This window comes from Manis javanica, chromosome 15 (assembly GCF_040802235.1).
Source record: "Manis javanica isolate MJ-LG chromosome 15, MJ_LKY, whole genome shotgun sequence".
Taxonomy (NCBI): domain Eukaryota; kingdom Metazoa; phylum Chordata; class Mammalia; order Pholidota; family Manidae; genus Manis; species Manis javanica.
The window spans coordinates 86533655-86552790 of record NC_133170.1 but is presented as its reverse complement, the minus strand read 5'-3'; the positions used below and the strand labels follow the sequence as shown (position 1 = coordinate 86552790).

The following is a 19136-nucleotide window of genomic DNA, read 5'->3' as shown; positions in this document are numbered from 1 at the left end:
GATTTGTTAAAACCGAGTATTATTGGGCTATACAGGAGAAGTATTTCCAGAAACAGCGCACAGTGGGTGAAGGCCTCGACTTCCCCAAGCTTCCATTCTAGTGGGACATACTCCTGTTTGTTCCATTCAGATCTGCCCAGTAGCTGTCAGAGCAAAAGGCCAGAGACAGAAGCCCAAACCAAAGGTCCCAGGGCCACTGAGGGGCTGGCCACTCTCGCCTGTGCCCTCCCTGCGTCTTTCTCTCTGGCCAGCAGCTCTGGTCCCTGTTTAAATTCCTCACTGGGCCTCGAGGGATCTTGCCCCCGATGCAGTGGAGGAGGAGTCCACCTGGGCGCGGAGGAGTCCACCTGGGCGCACCCTGCCGCAGCCCAGCCTCCATGACTCAACTGCACTCCGGCAGGATGGAGAGCGCTCGCGCTGCCATCATCAGATCGGCAGCCCCCAGACTGGAGACAGTGGCCCACTGTCAGGGCTCTGGTGGGGGAGTGATGGCAGGGTGCTGCATGTGGGCAGGGGGGTCCAGGAAGGGGTCCCGGAGAGGTGGCTCAGAGGCTGAGACCTGAGGAGGACGTGCTGCGGTGCGTGTTCAGGGAGAGGGGCTGCCCACCTTCCTTCAGAGGTTACGTGGTGGCTCTAGGGCCCAAGGAGTGTCTTAAATTACCTTTTGTCTCTGTCTCTGTACAAAGAAAGGCCAAATGCTGGGGGCGTTTGGGACCTCGTCTTCCTCATCCTGCCACGCCACAGGACTTCTCTAACTAGTCAAGCCATAAGATTTCCCTCCTCAGCTCTACCTCAGAGAACCCTTGGCAAAAGGAAGCCCATTCCCACCAAAGGAGTGTGCACTGCTCTCTCCTCGGGTCTGAAAGGTCTAGTGTTGGAAGGAGGTAGGGAGCAGCACCTGTCGGTGGCTTTGGGTAGGGCCGTGCCGTATTCAGTCTGTGGCACATAACCAGGAGAGGAAACACAGTGCCAGTTAACGTTGGTCACAGCTCTCACCAAGGCACATCTTCATCTCAGAAATGGTCACATGTATAAAACATGCATATGTACCTCGGAAGCAACATGACACAGCTTCTAAATCTGTCCCATAAAGTGCTTATAAGGGTGAAAATGTCCACTCCAGTTTGCAGATGAGAAAACTGGTGTTTGGAGAGAGAAAATAACTTAGTCAAGTCTGCATAGCTGGTAAGATGCAGGGCTGACGAGTCAACCCAGGGGTATTTACTACTAAAACCCAGGCTTTTTCCCAGCCCTCACCTCTGCCTTCACCTGGAGTCTTGAGGGCGACTTAACAACTAAGGTCCAAAATGTGAATCTGAACGTGGCATCCCTTGCTTCGGAGGCAGCTGTAGGAGAAGGTCCACGCTCCTCAGGGAGCCTTGGCAAGCCCTGCCCGTCTCTCCAGCTGCTCTCCTGCACCTTCCTTCACAGCAGCAGGTGGGGCTCACTCCTGAGTCCGTGTCTCCTCTGCCTGAAAATCCCTCCCCTGCTCTTCTGTCTGACTCCTCCTCAACCTGTGGGAATCAGTCCAGACCAAATTAGGTGGCTTCCTGCCTGTGCAGACATCAGTCCCTGACTGGGCTGATCAGTGAGGTGTGTATGATCATCTGCATTCCGGGAGCTTCCTGAGGGCAGGCTGAGCCTTCTGTGACCTTTACTTACTGCTTAGCCCAATATCAGCCTCCTAGTTGGTGACCACAGGGAGGATGAATGAGCACCCGGCCAGCTGATGCTGCATGTGGGTGTGCTGGGAAGAGTTAGGCTGTGATTGGTGCCCATGCAGCTGAGCCCCTCCACTCAGCGTGGCTAGGCTCTAGATGCTCTGGGGGAGTCAAGCTGGCCTGTGGCTTACAGGTAAGTGGATTTGAGGTGCTTCTTGAGGATGTATGTAGAAAGTATCCCCCAGTCTTAGGGAACTGGAAAGCACTGTGCTGGTGGGGTGGGTGCTCCTCCTGGCTGGCCTCCATACTGATGCCCAGATAGCCAGAACCTTTTTGTTCCATGCTCTAAATGATAAATGCCCAGCTCAAGTTGACTTAGGCAGAAAAGTGAATGAACTGGCATTTTGAGTTATCTCTTATTGTATAACAAACTACCCTAAAACTTGTTGGGGTAAAACAATAGCTTTTCTATCATTTGTCTGTGCTTCTGAGACTTAGCAGGGCCCAGTGGGGAGAGCTCATCTCAGCCCTTTGTAGAATCTGCTGGGATGGCTCGAGCAGCCTGGGGCTAGAACAGCCTACCTTGAGTCCTGTGTCAGGGCCTTGATTGTCACTGTGGTCTGGATTCTTTGGTCCTCTCTGCATGTGGCCAGCTTGGGCCTCCTCTCAGCAGAGTGGTCTTGGGGTACTTGGCTTCTTACCCAGCAACTGACTTTATCCAAAGGCCAAAGTTGAACTGCAGGACCTTCTTTAGGCTTAAGCCCAGAACTGGAACAGTGTCACATTCTGTCAGTTAAACAGGTCACAGAGTCAGCCCACATTCAAAGGGAGGGAAGCACACAAGAGCAGGTGTCCTGGGAGAGGTGGTTCACTGGGGCCTCCTGAAGTAGCCAAGTAGCAAATCTCCCACACAGACTTGAGGGACTGAAGTGTCCAGGGCGATCGATGCTCAGCATAGCAAGTCCAGGGGTGCAGAGGAGGTCAGCAGGATCCCGTACACACTCTGGCTCCCTGCTTCACTCTTCACCTGTGTGCACTGCATCCATTCCTCCAGGCAATGTCATCTGACCCTCACAGCAGCTCTTGGTGTGCCCCCACCCCACCCAGCTTAACCCGGAGGGGTGACATATCCCAGAATTTAAAGCCTCTGGCTCTGGAGCAGACAGCTATGTGACTTTGGGCCTAACCTCTCTTGTGCCTCAGTTTCCCCCATTCTGTAAGATGAGGTGTCAGGACTGTCCACCTCAGAGGGCAGTGTAAAATTTGAATACCCTGGGCCGTGCTGCCTGCAGGGTTGGAGGGGCACATCAGACACTCAGGAGGTAAACTGCAGGCTGGAGAGGCAGAGCTCCACAGGACTTACCCAGCATGGCTCCTGCCCAGGTACCAGCTGGCACCTCCAAGGGCGGCCCACCGCAGCTTCTCAGAGGCCCTGGGCCGAGATGACAGTGCTGCAGGGGTCAGGACGCCTGCCACTGTCCTCACCATGCTTGGAGACGCCTGCTCCTCTGACTTTTACAAGGCTCTTGTGCTGATTGCTCGCTGTCCTCCAGTGCCTGGCAGGATTCTGAGCCTCCCTCAGTCTCAGCACTGGGTGCCATGGCCTGTGCAGCTCAAGGCAGGGCCCTCAACTCTGACTGTCCTTTCTTCTTTCTCGAGGCTTTCCCATGAAGCCCTTCTCATGGCCCAAATGGGCAAGAAACCTACCTTCTCGCTACTGCTTTGCTCCCAGCTCCCTGGCCTGTGGGAAGGTGTGGCACAGTCTAGAAGCAGCATGTTGGACCCTGGCTTATCACATGTAGCACCTCCTGGCCAGGAAGGTGCCGGCTTGCCAGTGTGGACTGAGTGCATAGGCAAGGGAGCACTCCTCTGAGCACTTCCAGTCCTCACCTGTGTGCTCCCCACCTGCTGCACTGTGTAGGGTTCTCTGCATGCTCCCCTTGAAGATAGAGATGGAGCCGACTAGGGTCTGGCCCTCCAGGCTATGGAAGAGGAGCCCCTGGCATAGCTCTCCCCCCACAGGCCTCTGCGAGTGCCCTCCATTGCTGGGTCTCCCTTGAAGCTCTGTAGAGTGCCGAGCTGTGCCGGGGCTTGTCTTTTGAATCCTTGGAGTGACAGCTCAGAGCAGACCAGGGCTGAGTGTTCTGTGTGTTTGGGACAGCTCTGAGCATACTGCTTGTGCTCTTGGAGGGCAGCCGGCAGCTGCTTGGCTGAACTTAGCCTGCTACTGTAGAGCTCTGGCTCTTGGCTATGAGCCTGGAGGTGACGGGGGCTCAGGAACCAGGCTGCCAACATGATGATGACAGGGGCCTATTGTGATAGTCTTTGTTGTTCTGGAATTCAGTAAGTACTAGAGATGAAATAATATATGGTGTGATTTCCAAACTTCTCTAGGGTTCCTACTTGTTCCCTGAGACAAGGGTACTTGCATTTAGCACGCCTGCTCACTAAGGCCTGCACGGCTGTTTCCCCCACTCTCATGTAATGATCAGTAAGAAGGAGAACCCTTCTACCCTTGTCTTGTGGAAACTCATGTTCGATTTGACTGTAGGGGTGTGAGTTTGCAAGAAGCTGAAGTGAGCTGGATGGCGCTCGAGACCCGTGCTGACCATCGCCTTTTTGGTGTCAGCATTTGATTCTCCACACTTGGATGGGAGCCGTGGCGGGACTTTTAGCTCTTAGGCACTCACAGGCTGCCCCTGCCCCTGCCCCTGCCTGTTCTTACTGTCATGTGAGTCCAGAGCTGATAACCCTCCCCCAGCACCCATGCCATCTTCTCTTAGGTAGCAGAGAAAGCATCCTCAACCGAGAGGCTCTTTGGCAGTCGCCCCATGCCTGTACGCATGATTGCTGACGTTCAGCTCGCTGTCAGTCGCCACGTGTCTAATCTGTTACTGCACGAATACTACTGAGCCACCACTCACCAGGCCCATGCTAGAAGCTGAAGATGTGGCGATGAACTGGACAGTGATTGACATGCCCTTCTTAACCTGGAAGCAGACCCAGGAGCCAGACCAGTGTTCACAGGGCATGGGCCCCAGGATTGCCTCCACAGTCTGCTGGCCTTTGAGCTCCTCTGGTGCTTTTGCCAGTCTGGTCCCTCAGCTTCATGGGCTCCTGGTGTGGGGCTGGGCCCCTACTGGGCCTTGTGGGGACTCCAGGAGCTAGTAGCCACAGCCCTCCCCTCTGCAAAGACTGAACATCTAGATGAGCACAACGGCGCATACCATAGAGGAGGTTCAGCCAAAGGAAATGCCTGGAAGGCCGACTCTCCAGGGGCTTCAGAGCAGCCCAGATGTGCAGAAGGGCTTTGGGGAAGCAGTGCTTGTGCGTTGGGGCCACTGGTCCTACCTGGCTGTCTGCCAGCCAGGTAAAAGGGCCCCATGTCTAGGCTGTCAGCCAAGTGCAGGTCTGTAGGAGGGGAGGGGGCAGAGCCGTAGGCCCTGTGCCTCAGAGCTGTGTTCATGGACAGCTCGGAGCCTTACACACGTGCAGCTCCAGGAGGTGGCAGGCTTCGCCACGGACCTCTGCAGTTGCCCCAGGGACCCGGGGACTCTCTCAGGTGTTCTGGTGACAGAGTATTTTCTCCCACGTTAGACTTTCAGTTTGATGTGACTTGGAGCTTCTTCCAGCAGTTTATACTTGAACTGAAACTGTTAAATCGTTCCACCCTTACCGATAATTTATTGGTAGCTTACTGTTTTTTCCCAGGAGCAATGATTAGAGGTATCACTTGAATAACCAATGTTCTAAAATTTTTGAGTCTAGCCCTTCTCCAGTGAACAAAAGCCAAGGTAGATGTTGTGTTTTGTTTTGCTTTTTTTATTTCCAGGCAAGCCAATTTTTTCAGTTGATATTCACCCTGACGGGACCAAGTTCGCAACTGGAGGACAAGGTACGTCCATGGAATCACGGAGAGCGCTCACAGCCCTGCGCCTGGTTGCCATTGAGCTGAAGAGAGAATACTTGCTGTTTTTCAGTATGGGTGTGACTCAGTTAAAATGTATAGTTATAGTATGTTAATCTGAACAAGTTAAATCAAAATCCTTTTTTGGCCCTAGTGTGCTTGCTCTCTATAAATGTTTTTGTAGTGGGTGTGTCTTTCTAATTTCTACTTACTGGGTTAATAATAAAATCAGTTTGCATCCCCGAGCCCCAGCTTACTGAGCGTGGAAAGTGGCAAGTGGTCCTGTGGACAAGCTGCAGCCCCGGAAGCAACAGGTCGGCTCCTTGTCTAGTTTCTAGTAGCATTTCTCATCTGGGAAAGGTGGGAAAGCGGTTACTACAGAGGCAGTTGTGTAGTCATTAGGCCCATTTTCTGGGCTGAAAGGAATTGAACTGGATTAGAGAGCAAGTATACTGGGCAATAAAAACGTCCACATGATTTGAAAATAGGGTCCATATTATCACCAGTGTGCTTCATCCAGTGTCTGTTGCAATATTGCAAAAACACAGCTCTGTTTGGAAAGACAAAGTCATTGCTCAGGCCAAGACTCCAAGATGCATCTGTGGTGACACAAAGTAGCATTCCCACAGAGCCTGGCCCCAGCAGCTTTGCCCCAGCACAGGGCCTTTGGGTCGAGGCCTCCCTGGCCAGCACCCGGACAGGAACTCTTTGAGTTCTGGGTCCTTCGGCCAGGTGCTGCCGGATGGGTTGCCTGCAGACTTCCTGCCACAGGGGCACACAGGGGAGCTATCAGGCGGCCAGGCTGTGCTGGTTCATGTGCCCTGGGCTGCGCCCGAGAGGCGCTCACTGGTGTCTCCTGGGACCACTGGACTTTGCTGGGGGACAGGGTTTTCTTCCCATCCACAGGAAGCATACTTCTCACTCTACTCTGCATGATGAAGTTGAGGAGAGTTGTTCAGGAAACATTTTTGCATACTGGCCCCAAGAGGCAATTTCAATTATGCCTTATGGTAATTCTGACATGTCCATTTCCAGATATTATTGGGTTTTGCTCGTCTACAATAGACAGTTAAATGAGGGGCTGGGCTTCTGCTAGTTATCAGTAATGGAAAGCTTAGAATGAGAAATCAATGCTAAAATGCATGGATGTATTTTTTAGCAGAGTGCTACATCAGCTTGTGACCACAGGAATCCTAAATGCCCTCTTTGGTTGATCTTCCATCTTAGGTGACAGCAAAGGGCAGATAAGAAAGTAATGAGTGCTTTTTCCTGTGTTCAGGGCACATTTCAAACCTGGCTCCCAAAGTGTCCAGTTAGCTGTGGAAACTGGCGTGGACTCCAGGTAGCACCTGGCGGGGGAGGGAAGTGCTGGAGAGACGCACTGTCTCCTCGGCTGCTGCTAGGGTGCCCAAGCACAGTCCTGAAAGGGTCCTGGGACATCTGCTTTTCCAGCCTCTTCATTGTACGGAAGAGAAGTCTGAGTCCTGCGCAGGGACGAGGACCTTCTAGGGGTCCCAGGGGATACTGATTAGAGGCCAGACCAGAGCTTGGTCCCCTCCTGATTTCCAGTCCAGAGTTCTTTGTGAGGTCAGGTTGGCCTCAGCCTACTACTAAACCCACATGCATTTTTATCCCCATTAGCACTGTGTTTCTTCATCTTTTCCATAAGATATATTACTAATTCAAATGCAGTCTCCTCCGATTTAGTCAGTTGTGACATGTGAAAGCTAAGTGAGAAGTACATCTCATAGTTAATATCAGTATCCTATTTCTACTTGCACAGTGAGTTATTTCTGTTCCTTCATTCCAGGACAGGATTCTGGGAAGGTTGTGATCTGGAATATGTCTCCAGTCCTCCAGGAGGATGATGAGAAGGATGAAAATATTCCCAAGATGCTCTGCCAGATGGACAATCACTTAGGTATTACAGAGTGGCCCTTTGCAGGCTTTGCGTGTTGGCAGAGTGCCCAAGGTTAGCACATGTGTTTGTAATTAGAAAGATAAGGCCCCGTGCGGCGGTAACTGCCCTCGGCCTGCTGTCTGAAGGCACAGATGTTGGCTGCACACCTGGGTGAGTTACTCGGCAGAAGACTCGGCCCGCCCACAGAACCGTCTTTGGACAGTCCGCAGGTACCTCTGGTGATTTCCTGCTCATGAGTCGTTGCTGCCTGATTCCGTGGGGCTCTGGGGCAGTGGCCTGGAGGCAGGAGGGCTCTGGGGAAGGGCATGTTACAGAAAACTAACTCACCAGAATGTCTCACACTGCCACTGTCTCTCCGAGGCCCTCTGCCAGGACACCAGGTGGCCGTCGGACAGGGTGGTCTCCTTTCCTGTGTTAGCGCCGTAGTTTCCCACTCCTGAGCGTCAGGGTGACTGTATCTGGCTCTGGTTTCCAACCTAGCTGCCCCCTGAAGTGCTCCATTACAATTACTTCCCCTTCCTTTGTTCTGTACGTTCTTGCTCTCCCAACATGCCTCTCAGTGTCCTCTGACCTGGAAGTCGTTTACAGGCCACGTGTGGGCCACAACTTGAATAATGTCCCTCGTATTGCGGGGCTCCCAAAGGCCGAGCTGTGAGTGCTCCCAGAGACTCCGACCCACTGGGGAGCTGGGAGGCTGGGGTGGTCCTGCTGGCCTTAGCTGTAAGTGCAGAGCCAGCCAACCTGTAGTGCTGACAAGGTTGGAAAGTCTGAATTTAAAAGGACTGACAGGTGGGATAAAGTCAGAGTTTTATGCTTTACCAAGCTGCTCCCCCAAAAGCTCTAAGGAAGGCTTCTCAGTCTTTTTAGCACATGCTGTCTTTCAAGAATTACTGCTACTCAGTACATCTTATCATTAGACAGCCCTTTGAAGTAATGATATTTAGTTATTTATCAGTTTTCATAGAAACAAACCTCCTAGTGAATGTCTCATCCAGCACTAACCCTTCTCAGACTGTGTAACCTCTCCCATCCAGGTTCTGCTCTGGCCGTTTGTCATTACAGCACAGATAGGTTAGGTCCTGAACAGAGTATCCTTCTAGGGCTCTCAACACAGTACATGCCGTGAATAGGTTAGAGAGATTAGATTTTATAAACCCTTTGCATCTTGCCAAACTCTGCATAAAGCAAATGGGCGTGACTATGCATTTTCATCACCCTATTTTTTTTTCTTCCCAGCATGTGTGAACTGTGTGCGGTGGTCAAACAGTGGGATGTATTTAGCTTCTGGGGGAGATGACAAACTGATTATGGTGTGGAAGCGGGCTACGTAAGCATCATTTTCCTTTCTTCACATTTTACTTTTAGAAGCTTCTTTGCTGGTCTTTATTCACAGTCACTTTTCCCTGCCCTGCCCTCAAGTCCCCAGAGCTCCAACTTCATAAGTAGCAGGAAGCACACATAGGCCAGGGGCAGCTGGGGCCTCACCAGGGAGCCGGGAGGCCCCCACCTGCCTGGTGACCTGCACAGCTGCCCCCCCCTGCGTGGCTGCAGGGCTTCTGTCTGAGAGGAAGGCTGGTCCCTTCCAGTGCTGACAGTGGCGGCTTCATTTGTTTTGTTCTTCAAATGAAATTTTCCAACAAATGGTTAGAAGTTGCACCCCGATGGCATCCAGGGCAGGGGATCCAGAGCTCAGCCCCTCTGCCATTTACCTTATACTCCGTCAGCCTCACCCTGGGACTTAGGAAGTTCCCCTTGAAAGGCCCTGTTCTGCACCCACAACAAACTGACCATTACCTGGAAAACTACCTTTAAATAAGCAGAGCCTCTCAGGCTGGGTTCTGGGACTCTGTTCCATGACCAGCTCTCTTGGTGACTCTGGGGGCCGGTCAGACCCTCCCCCACCGCTTAGCCAGAGCAGTCCTGTGGCCATGGCTGTGAGGGCAGAGGCGCGCCTCCGCCCTTCCCCTCTCAGCTACTGATCAAGCGCTTCCTGTGGGAGTGTAAAGAGGTCTATGGAAGCCACAAGTGTTAGCAGAGGCTCTGCGCAGCGGTGGTGTCCGCACTGCCTCCGTGAGGGCGCAGCCGACTGCTCACCTGGCAGGAGCTAGTACCTGTGGTTCCAGAGCTTTCTGCCTCTGGTGTTAAGGCACAGGTGTCTAATTCATTACAAGGGGGCTTAAAAAATACTGTTAATTTTGCTATTTTAGCCAACATAAAATATTTAGAATCTGATTTGGAAAATGGAAAACATAATTGCAGTCCCACCACCTGAAAAAAGCCCCAGTTAATATTTTGGGATTTTTCATGTGTACCCTTCTGACCCATTTTCCATGCCTAGACGGTATCCATGTTACATGCAGTTTTTCTTTACATAGTGGTATCATACTGCATATAGTGCCCTGTGTTTTTCACTTAATTATATATTGTGAACATTCTTCCATGTATCTCAAGATTTGTGATGGCTGTGTAGTGTTTCATCAAGCGCATGGATCATGATTGACTTAATCAGCCCCTGTTCCAGTTTGCTGTTTTCCAACCATTGTTTGTTTTTGCTCTTTTCTGTCTGCCGTGACAAGCCGTGCTGCAGCGAGCATCCTGTGCAATTCCCGAAGCATTCCCGGAGTACCTCTCTGACTCCTCTCTCACACAGGTACATCGGCCCCAGCACTGTGTTCGGCTCCAGTGGTAAACTTGCCAACGTGGAGCAGTGGCGTTGTGTCTCCATCCTCCGGAGTCACTCAGGCGGTGAGTGGGGCTGCCGCTTGGGGTGGGCGGCCCCAGCAGCTGTCTGAGATGAGCAGCAACACTCCAGGGCTCCCCTGTACTCTTGTGGTCCTTACAGCAGCCCTGTGCTGGGCTGTACCCCCCGTCACCATCGGTCACACCCTGCCTATCCCTCAAGGTCTGTGCAGTCACTGTCCCCACTGCCCTTCTCCAGCTGCATTCAGTGCCCCACTCCTGCCCTCATGGGGTATATGTTTATATCTTTAATGTAGAACTCCCCACGTTCTGCTGTTTATCCTGGTGAACTGAATCACTACCTTCATCAGTGGATCACTAAGTCCGTAAGCACACTTTATTTATTCCACAGAAACCAGCACACGGGGGCCCAGTGGAAAGTTTTTACTTGACCTTGAATATGTTTGCAAAGTGTTTAACAGACTTGGGATGAAAAGGGACACATTTTATAGACTGGACTGAAGAGGAGGAAGGTTGGTCGATAGAGTCTACAGCTATATGCTGCACTCTTAGATAGATGACAGGGATACCAGAGTATAATGTAGTCTTATCTCAGAAAGCCCGTGGTCTAGCCTGGGAATGGCCTGGAAGGTTTCCAAGGCAAGGGGACAGAAAGGTTTGGTGCAAATGGTGAATCGACAGCATTTTACCCCTGCTGGATCTTTCCATACAAGGCAGGGAGCTGCACAGCATGGGCTGGCTGAGTGTGCAGCAGCCAGGTTGTGGAAGACTCGCCCTCCCTGTTAATGAGGGTGGCCTTTATCACGGAAGAGTTGGAGCCATTAGCAGCTTTGAACATAAGGGGAAGATCATCTGACAGCTGTGTGGAAATGGAGGTGGTTTCAGGGGTTCAGATGAAAACTACAAGGCTGGACTAGGCCTGTGATGACTGGGCTAGAGGAGAGGAGAGTGGAGAGTTCCTCAGAGAGCAAGGGAAGAGGTGAGGGAGATTCCTAACTGGGCACCTGGATTGCCAGCGGTGTCCTTTACTGACACCATAGTGACCACAGGCTTGTGGGGATAGACGCCAGTCGGTGTAGCCCTGGGGAGGAATGTCATGAAGAATTGAGCCCGGAGCACTGGGGGAGACAGGGAGGGAGAGAGAGGCTTAGAGGGCATCCTGTGTAACCATTGGTATATATGCTTAACAAATACTCTGCAGGCACTTCAGTGGAGAACAAACCTACCTCTTGGTGACCACAAATTTATTCCACGTTTTTGAAAGCTGACAGAGTAGTATTGTGTTGTTGGCAATAGTAAAAATGTGTAACTTACCCTTACTTATTCTCAGCTGCTCACAGTTGAGTCTAGTGAGCTCACAGCCTGGGCTTCCCTGGAACTCAGAGAAAGTGCCTGTGAGGATGTTCAGGTGTGGCGTGGGGCTTCAAGGACAACTTTTATGGGGCCTCTGACCTTAGACTCAGGCTGAGCCCTAACCTTGACCTCTCTCCTGGCCTCCCACTCCAGGGCTCTCCTTTGCCGGGAGGGGGGTTGTCCACCCTCAACAGGGGTACCTGCCACTCCTTCTTCAGTGGCCCTCATAGCAGGTGTGGGCAGGACCATTTACAATGAACAAGTCAGTTACAAAGCAGAAATAAATGAATAGAAAGCACTGAGTATTTGAAAGCAAAGTGTGAAAAACATATACTTGGCATATTTAATCAGGGGGTTGGAAGAGGAAACCTAGACAAAACTAGAAGTAAAAGGTCTAGGAAAACATTTAACCTAAGGAAAAAATTATCACTAAACCAAAAAAACATACTAGTAAAGAAATATAAATTTCTAGAAAATTTAAATTTTCAAAATTGATACCATAGGGTTAGGAAAATCTGAACAAAATAGTAACCAATGAAGAAATTGGAAGCTGCCTTCAGAAGTGATTCCTGATCCTAAAGTACATTGATGTGTTGTTTCAAGCTTTTAAGACAATTAATCCAGAACTTAGAAACATTTATTTTTCAAAGGTAACTTTAACTCTGGGTTTCCAATTCCAAAGCTTAATGAAAATAAAAATGGAACAAAAGCAAAGACAAATATGAATAAAGATAGAAAAATCTGAATACTAATGTATTTAATAACATTTGAAAACTATTTTGACTAAATAAAATGGAAGAGTTTTATATAAAGGAAATCTACCAATATAACTTAATATACTAGGAGGTTAACTATGAAAAGCCAGAGTCATCTTAGATAATTCAGCATCAATTCCTAATAATAATGCTTTTGTGAAAATGGCCATAGAAAGCTATTTCTGTAACATGATGTAGTTCTATATTTTTTCCAAACCAATGGCAAATATAGTTCACAATCAAGCCTTATTTATATCAAGGAAAGACAAAGATGGGTGCTGTCACTTAGTTTGTATACTTTGGAATTTCTGCATTAGAATTAAATAAAAGAAGGTAGACACAGTGGCAAACAATACAAAAGTGAAATGATATGAGTATGGCATTGTTGTATATCAACAAACCTAAAGGAATGAGTGCATAGAACTTATAACATTGAAAAGCACTTAGGACTAATGAAAATGAGTCATTGGATGTGTATCATAGAGGAAAATGTTTAATTATTTATCTTTCACTAAGAATAACCAATTAGAATAATAATGAAAGGAGAATCCTTACACAGTAAGGTCAAAAATTGTAAATGCCCAGAAATAATCTTACCAAGAAATAAATGAGATTTCTAAGATTTAAAACCACAAACTTTTTTTGAAAAATATAAAAGACCACTTCATAAATGGAAATAATGAATAAAATAAAGACATTATTTTTTTCCCAAATTAATATCTATGATTGAGCACCTGACATGTTCCATGTACTCTTCTATCCTTAGAGAGTTTACATTCTTTTTAAGAGGGACAGACAATGACTAGTCATGTAAGATACTTAAAGATAAGTGCCAAGAAGCAAAATAAGGCAGGGTTCTCAAGGAGGGCCAGGCAGAGAAGGTGACATCCAAGGGGAGACCAGATAAAGGTTAGGGGACAACTGTGGGGACAGCCAAGGAGCTCTCCAGGTGGAGGGAACAGCCAGGGCCACAGCCCTAGAGCATAGACAGGCACTTAGTGTGTTCAGGGAACCAGTAGGGCGAGGGCAGAGGGCAGGAGAGCAGGGATGGGACATCTCCGAGTGAGCAGAGGACTGAGGAGGCCTGTGGCAGCTGTGTGGAGTCCATACTGTGGGGGGCTAAGGGCTGCACCGGGGAGACCAGCGAGGGGGCTGCCCATAACCTAGGTGAGAAATGATGGCAGTTTGGACCTGGGTCAGAACGATGGAAATCAGGAAACATGGTCAGGTGCAGACTTCCTGGAGTACGGCATACGAGGTGTGAGATAAGCAGAGAAATCAGGATGGGACGGTGGCAAGGATGCATTGTGTGTGGGCGGGACAGAAAATATTTGCTGGGGAAAATGTTTAGAAGGGGTTTTGGACATGTTTGTATTACCTAAGCAGCAATATAAGAGGACCTGCCAGTGTAGGCACTTGGGCATGTGAGTCAGGCATGGGTGAGAAGTGTGGGTAGGAACAGAAAATGGGCAGAGCCTTGGGGCTGGCATTGATGAGGAACCCGCAAAAGAGGCTGAGACAGAAAGACTAGTTCAGATAGTGGCAAGAGCTTTTGAAGGAGAAGAGAGCGAGCAGCCTCCCTTGTCTCAAGGTCAGGTGAGAGCAGAGGATTGGCCATTGGTCACCGCATGGACGCTGCTGCTGGCTGTGTTGGGTTGAAGCCAAATTGGAGGGCCCTCAAGAAAGATGAAGGGGAGGACAGAGCTGGACTAGCCATGCTGGGCTTTGTCAGGTACCTGCGAAGACATAGGAGATGAGCAGAGGGCAGTAGTGGAGCTGTGGAGGGCGGACTGCAAGCCAGACAGGGAGACAGCAGACAGAGCGAGTCCTCTGGTGCCAGGGGGCTGAGGAGCCTGACAGACCCACTGGGGCTGAGCATGAGCTGGAAGCACCGAGTTGACAGCAGGAGTCGGGGAGGATTGGCGTCAAGAGTGGGTTGCAGTGACTTGTCAGGGAATGAAAGGCTGAGGTAGTGGATGCCAGGGTCATTGAAGGAGGAAGAGAAGTTTAAGGATCCAGGAGCCTTGGGTGTAGAGGAGGCATCTTGGAATCACGAAGAATGGTGACGGGAGTGTTGGCTGGAATGACTTTGACCACAAATGTAACTCTTCAAGTGCAGGGAGGATCTCTAACTTTTCAAGTGTGTAGATGTGCTATGGGATGGAGAGGGAAACGGTATAGTCTGAAGACTGGCTTTCTTCCATCTGGGGTTTGGGAAGCAAATGTCATGTGTGGATTCATTGCATAACTCAGCAGTGACTCCAAAAGGCATCCGGAAGGATAAGTCAGGCTGTGAAAGAAATCATTCACAGGATTACAGATGGCGGCGTGAGAGGAGAGACAGAGGCTTCCTCCTAAAACTGGACACAATCAGAAAATTTAATTGGCGCAACTAATCCTGAGAGAGCAACAGGAAAGAGGACGGCGCCAGACTGCACACACCTGGAGAGAAGAGCAGACCTCAGCGAACGGGGTAACGTACCAGAGCTGTGGCTCCCGGGACCCGAGACCCTCGCCCACCCCAGCTCACCGGCGGGAGGAAGGGAAACGGAGCAGGGAGGGAGTGGAAGGCCTGGGACTGCTGAATACCTAGCTCCAGAGATCTGCGCTGGGAGCACAAACCTGCATTTCACGGTGCTTTCATGATACTCACATGACTACTGGGTTGGAAAGTTAATACAGGCATAGTTCCTGGACAGACTGAGATCCCAGCTGCTTGTGGAAAGCAGGGATCCATATCTGGCTGCTCTGGGACAAAAGCTTATACCTGTGTGACTGGCCCACTGGCTCAGGCAGTGGAGACAGGCACAGGAGCCAGGAGATGGGGAACAGCTCTTTCCCCCCGCCAGGCACCAGTACCGCTCCCCTGTGACCCCCGACATTGCATCAAGGGCTCAGCAGCTCCATAATAGAGCTTCTGGACACTAGAGGGCGCCATATACAAACATGAAAGGCCAAAGGAACCTTGTCCAGAGTAAAATTAATGTAACTCTGGAGAAAGATGATATGGACCTCATAACTCTTCCTGAAAGGGAGTTCAAAATAAAAATCATCAACATACTAATGGAGGTACGGAAAGACATCCAAGAACTCAGGAATGAATTCAGGTTGGAGATCCAATCATTGAAGAGCACGATGGAGGGTATTAAAAACAGGTTGGATACAGTGGAGGAGACGATAAATGAAATAGAAACTAGAGAAGAAGAATACAAAGAAGCTGAGACACAGAGAGAAAAAAGGATCTCTAAAATGAAAGAATATTGAGAGAACTGTGTGACCAATCCAAACGGAACAATATAGGAAAGCCCATCAGGCTATCATCAGACTTCTCAGCAGAAACCTTACAGGCCAGAAGGGACTGGCATGATGTATCTGATGCAATGAAGCAGAAGGGCCTGGAACCAAGATTACTTTATCCGGCAAGATTATCATCTAAATCTGAAGGAGGGATTAAACAATTTCCAGATAAACAAAAGCTGAGAGAATTTACCTCCCACAAACCATCTCTACAGTCTATTTTGGAGGGACTGCTATAGATGGAAGTGTTCCTAAGGTTGAATAGCTGTCACCAGAGGTAATACAACCACAGTAAAGAAAGTAGAACAGCTCATTACTAAGCAAATGCAAAATTAAATTAACTATCCCCAAAGTCAATCAAGGGAAAGACAAAGAATACAGGATGTGATACCTAATATATAAAGAATGGAGGAGGAAGAAAAAGGAGGAGAAAAAGAAAAGAATCTTTAGATTGTGTTTGTAACAGCATATTAAGTGAGTTAAGTTAGACTCTTAGATAGTAAGGAAATTAACCTTGAACCTTTGGTAACCATGTATCTAAAGCCTGCAATGGCAATAAGTACATACCTATCAATAATCACCCTAAATGTAAATGGACTGAATTCACCAATCAAAATACACAGAGTCACTGAATGGATAAAAAAAACAAGACCCATCTATATGCTGCCTGCAAGAGACTCACTTTAAATCCAAAGACATACACAGACTAAAAGTGAAGGGATGGAAAAAGATATTTTATGAAACTAACAGAGAGAAAAAAGCAGGAGTTGCAATACTTGCATCATACAAAATAGACTTCAAAACACAGAAAGTCACAAGAGACAAAAAAGGACATTACATAATGATAAAGGGGTCAATCCAACAAGAAGATATAACCATTATAAATATCTATGCACCCAACACAGGAGCACCTACATATGTGAAACAAATACTAACAGAATTAAAAGGGGAAATAGAATGCAATGCATTCATTCTAGGAGACTTCAACACTCCACTCACTCTGAAGGACAGATCAACCAGACAGAAGATACATAAGGAGACAGAGGCACTGAACAACACAGTAGAACAGATGGAGCTAACAGACATCTACAGAACTCCACACCCAAAAGCAACAGAATACACATTCTTCTCAAGAGCACATGGGACATTTTCAAGAATAGACCACATACTAGGCCACAAAAAGAGTCTCAGTAAATTCAAAAATATTGAAATTGTACCAACCAGTTTCTCAGATCACAAAGCTATGAAACTAGAAATAAATTATACAAAGAAAATGAAAAATCCCACAAACACATGGAGGCTTCACAAACATGCTCCTAAATAACCAATGGATTAATGACCAAATAAAAACAGAAATCAAGCACTATATGGAGACAAATGACCACAATAATTCACCGCAAAATCTGTGGGACACAGCCAAGGCCGTGCTCAGAGGAAAGTATATTGCAATACAGGCCTACCTCAAGAAAGAAGAACAATGCCATATAAGCAGTCTAAATTCACAATTAATGAAACTAGAAAAAGAACAACAAATGAGACCCAAAGTCAGTAGAAGGCAGGACATAATAAAGATTAGAGCATAAATAAATAAAATTGACAAGAATAAAACAATAGAAAGAGTCAATGAGAGCAAGAGCCGGTTCTTCGAGAAAATAAACAAAATAGATAAACCCCTAGCCAGACTTATCAAGAAAAAAAGAGAGTCTACACACACAAACAGAATCAGAAATGAGAAAGGAAAAATCACTACAGATACCACAAAAATACAAAAATTTATTAGAGAAAACTATGAAAAATTATATGCTAACAAACTGGATAACCTAGAAGAAATGGACAACTTTCTAGAAAAATACAACCTTCCAAGGCTGACCAAGGAAGAAACAGAAAATCTGAACAGACCAATTACCAGCAAAGAAATAGAACTGGTAATCAAAAACCTACCTAAGAACAAAACCTCTGTACCAGATGGCTTCACTGCTGAATTTTATCAAACATTTAGTGAAGATCTAATACCCATTCTCCTTAAAGTTTTCCAAAAAATAGAAGAGGAGGGAATACTCCCAAACTCATTCTATGAGGCCAGCATCACCCTAATACCAAAACCAGGCAAAGACACCACAAAAGAAGAAAATTACAGACCAATATCCCTGATGAATGTAGATGCAAAAATACTCGACAAAATATTAGCAAACTGAATTCAAAAATACATCAAAAAGATCATCCATCATGATCAAGTGGGATTCATCCCAGGGATGCAAGGATGGTACAACATTCGAAAATCCATCAACATCATCCACCACATCAACAAAAAGAGACAAAAACCACATGATCATCTCCATAGATGCTGAAAAAGCATTTGACAAAATTCAGCATCCATTCATGATAAAAACTCTCAGCAAAATGGGAATAGAGGGCAAGTACCTCAACATAATAAAGGCCATATATGATAAACCCACAGCCAACATCATACTTAACAGTGAGAAGCTGAAAGCTTTTCCTTTAAGATTGGGAACAGGACAAGGATGCCCACTCTCCCCACTTCTATTCAACATTGCCTTGCCATGGCAATCAGACAACACAAAGAAATAAAAGGCACCCAGATTGGCAAGGAAGAAGTTAAACTGCCCCTGTTTGCACATGACATGATATTGTACATAAAAAACCCTAAAGAATCTACTCCAAAACTACTAGATCTAATATCTGAATTCAGCAAAGTTGCAGGATACAAAATTAATACATAGAAATCTGTGGCTTTCTTATACACTAACAATGAACTAGCAGAGAGAGAAATCAGGAAAACAATTCCTTTCACAATTACATCAAAAACAATAAAATACCTAGGAATAAACCTAACCAAGGAAGTGAAAGACCTATGCTCTGAAAACTGCAAGACACTCATGAGAGAAATTAAAGAAGATACCAATAAATGGAAACACATCCCATGCTCATGGATAGGAAGAGTTAATATTGTCAAAATGGCCATCCTGCCTAAAGCAATCTATAGATTCAATGCAATTCTTATCAAAATACCAACAGCATTCTTCAACAAACTAGAGAAAATCGTCCTAAAATTCATGGAACCACAAAAGACCTCGAACAGCCAAAGCAATCCTGAGAAAGAAGAATAAAGCAGGGGGAATTATGCTCCCCAACTTCAAGCTCTACTACAAAGCCACAGTAATCACTATAATTTGGTACTGGCACAAGAACAGACCCATAGACCAATGGAACAGACTAGAGAGCCCTGATATAAACCCAAGCATATATGGTCAATTAATATAGGATAAAGGAGCCATGGACATACAGTGGGGAAATGACAGCCTCTTCAACAGCTGGTGTTGGCAAAACTGGACAGCTACATGCAAGAGAATGAAACTGGATTATTGTTTAATCCCATACACAAAAGTAAACTCAAAATGGATTAAAGACTTGCATGTAAGTCATGAAACCATAAAACTCTTAGAAGACAACATAGGCAAACATCTGAACATAAGCATGAGCAACTTCTTCCTGAACCCATCTCCTTGAGAAAGGGAAACAAA

At 47.6% G+C, this 19136-nt stretch overlaps 1 protein-coding gene across 11 annotated transcripts in view; it reads left to right on the top strand.

Annotated features, from left to right (window-relative positions):
- HIRA (histone cell cycle regulator) overlaps window positions 1-19136 on the top strand; it is an 88874-nt gene that overhangs the window by 13194 nt on the left and 56544 nt on the right. For 2 of the 11 annotated variants that reach the window (XM_073222526.1, XM_073222525.1), the window contains exons 1-5: window positions 7379-7698; window positions 8726-8816; window positions 10140-10234; window positions 10486-10554; window positions 14610-14770. Coding sequence is in view for 6 of the 11 variants with exons in the window: in XM_036993326.2 (XP_036849221.1) it covers window positions 5494-5556; window positions 7379-7489; window positions 8726-8816; window positions 10140-10234 (360 nt within the window). In the remaining 5 variants the exon portion in view is untranslated. Of the gene's footprint in view, window positions 1-5493; window positions 5557-6847; window positions 6911-7378; window positions 7699-8725; window positions 8817-10139; window positions 10235-10485; window positions 10555-14609; window positions 14771-19136 lie in introns of those variants that run through there. The other 9 variants (XM_017675874.3, XM_036993334.2, XM_017675870.3 and 6 more) reach the window with 8 other exon arrangements.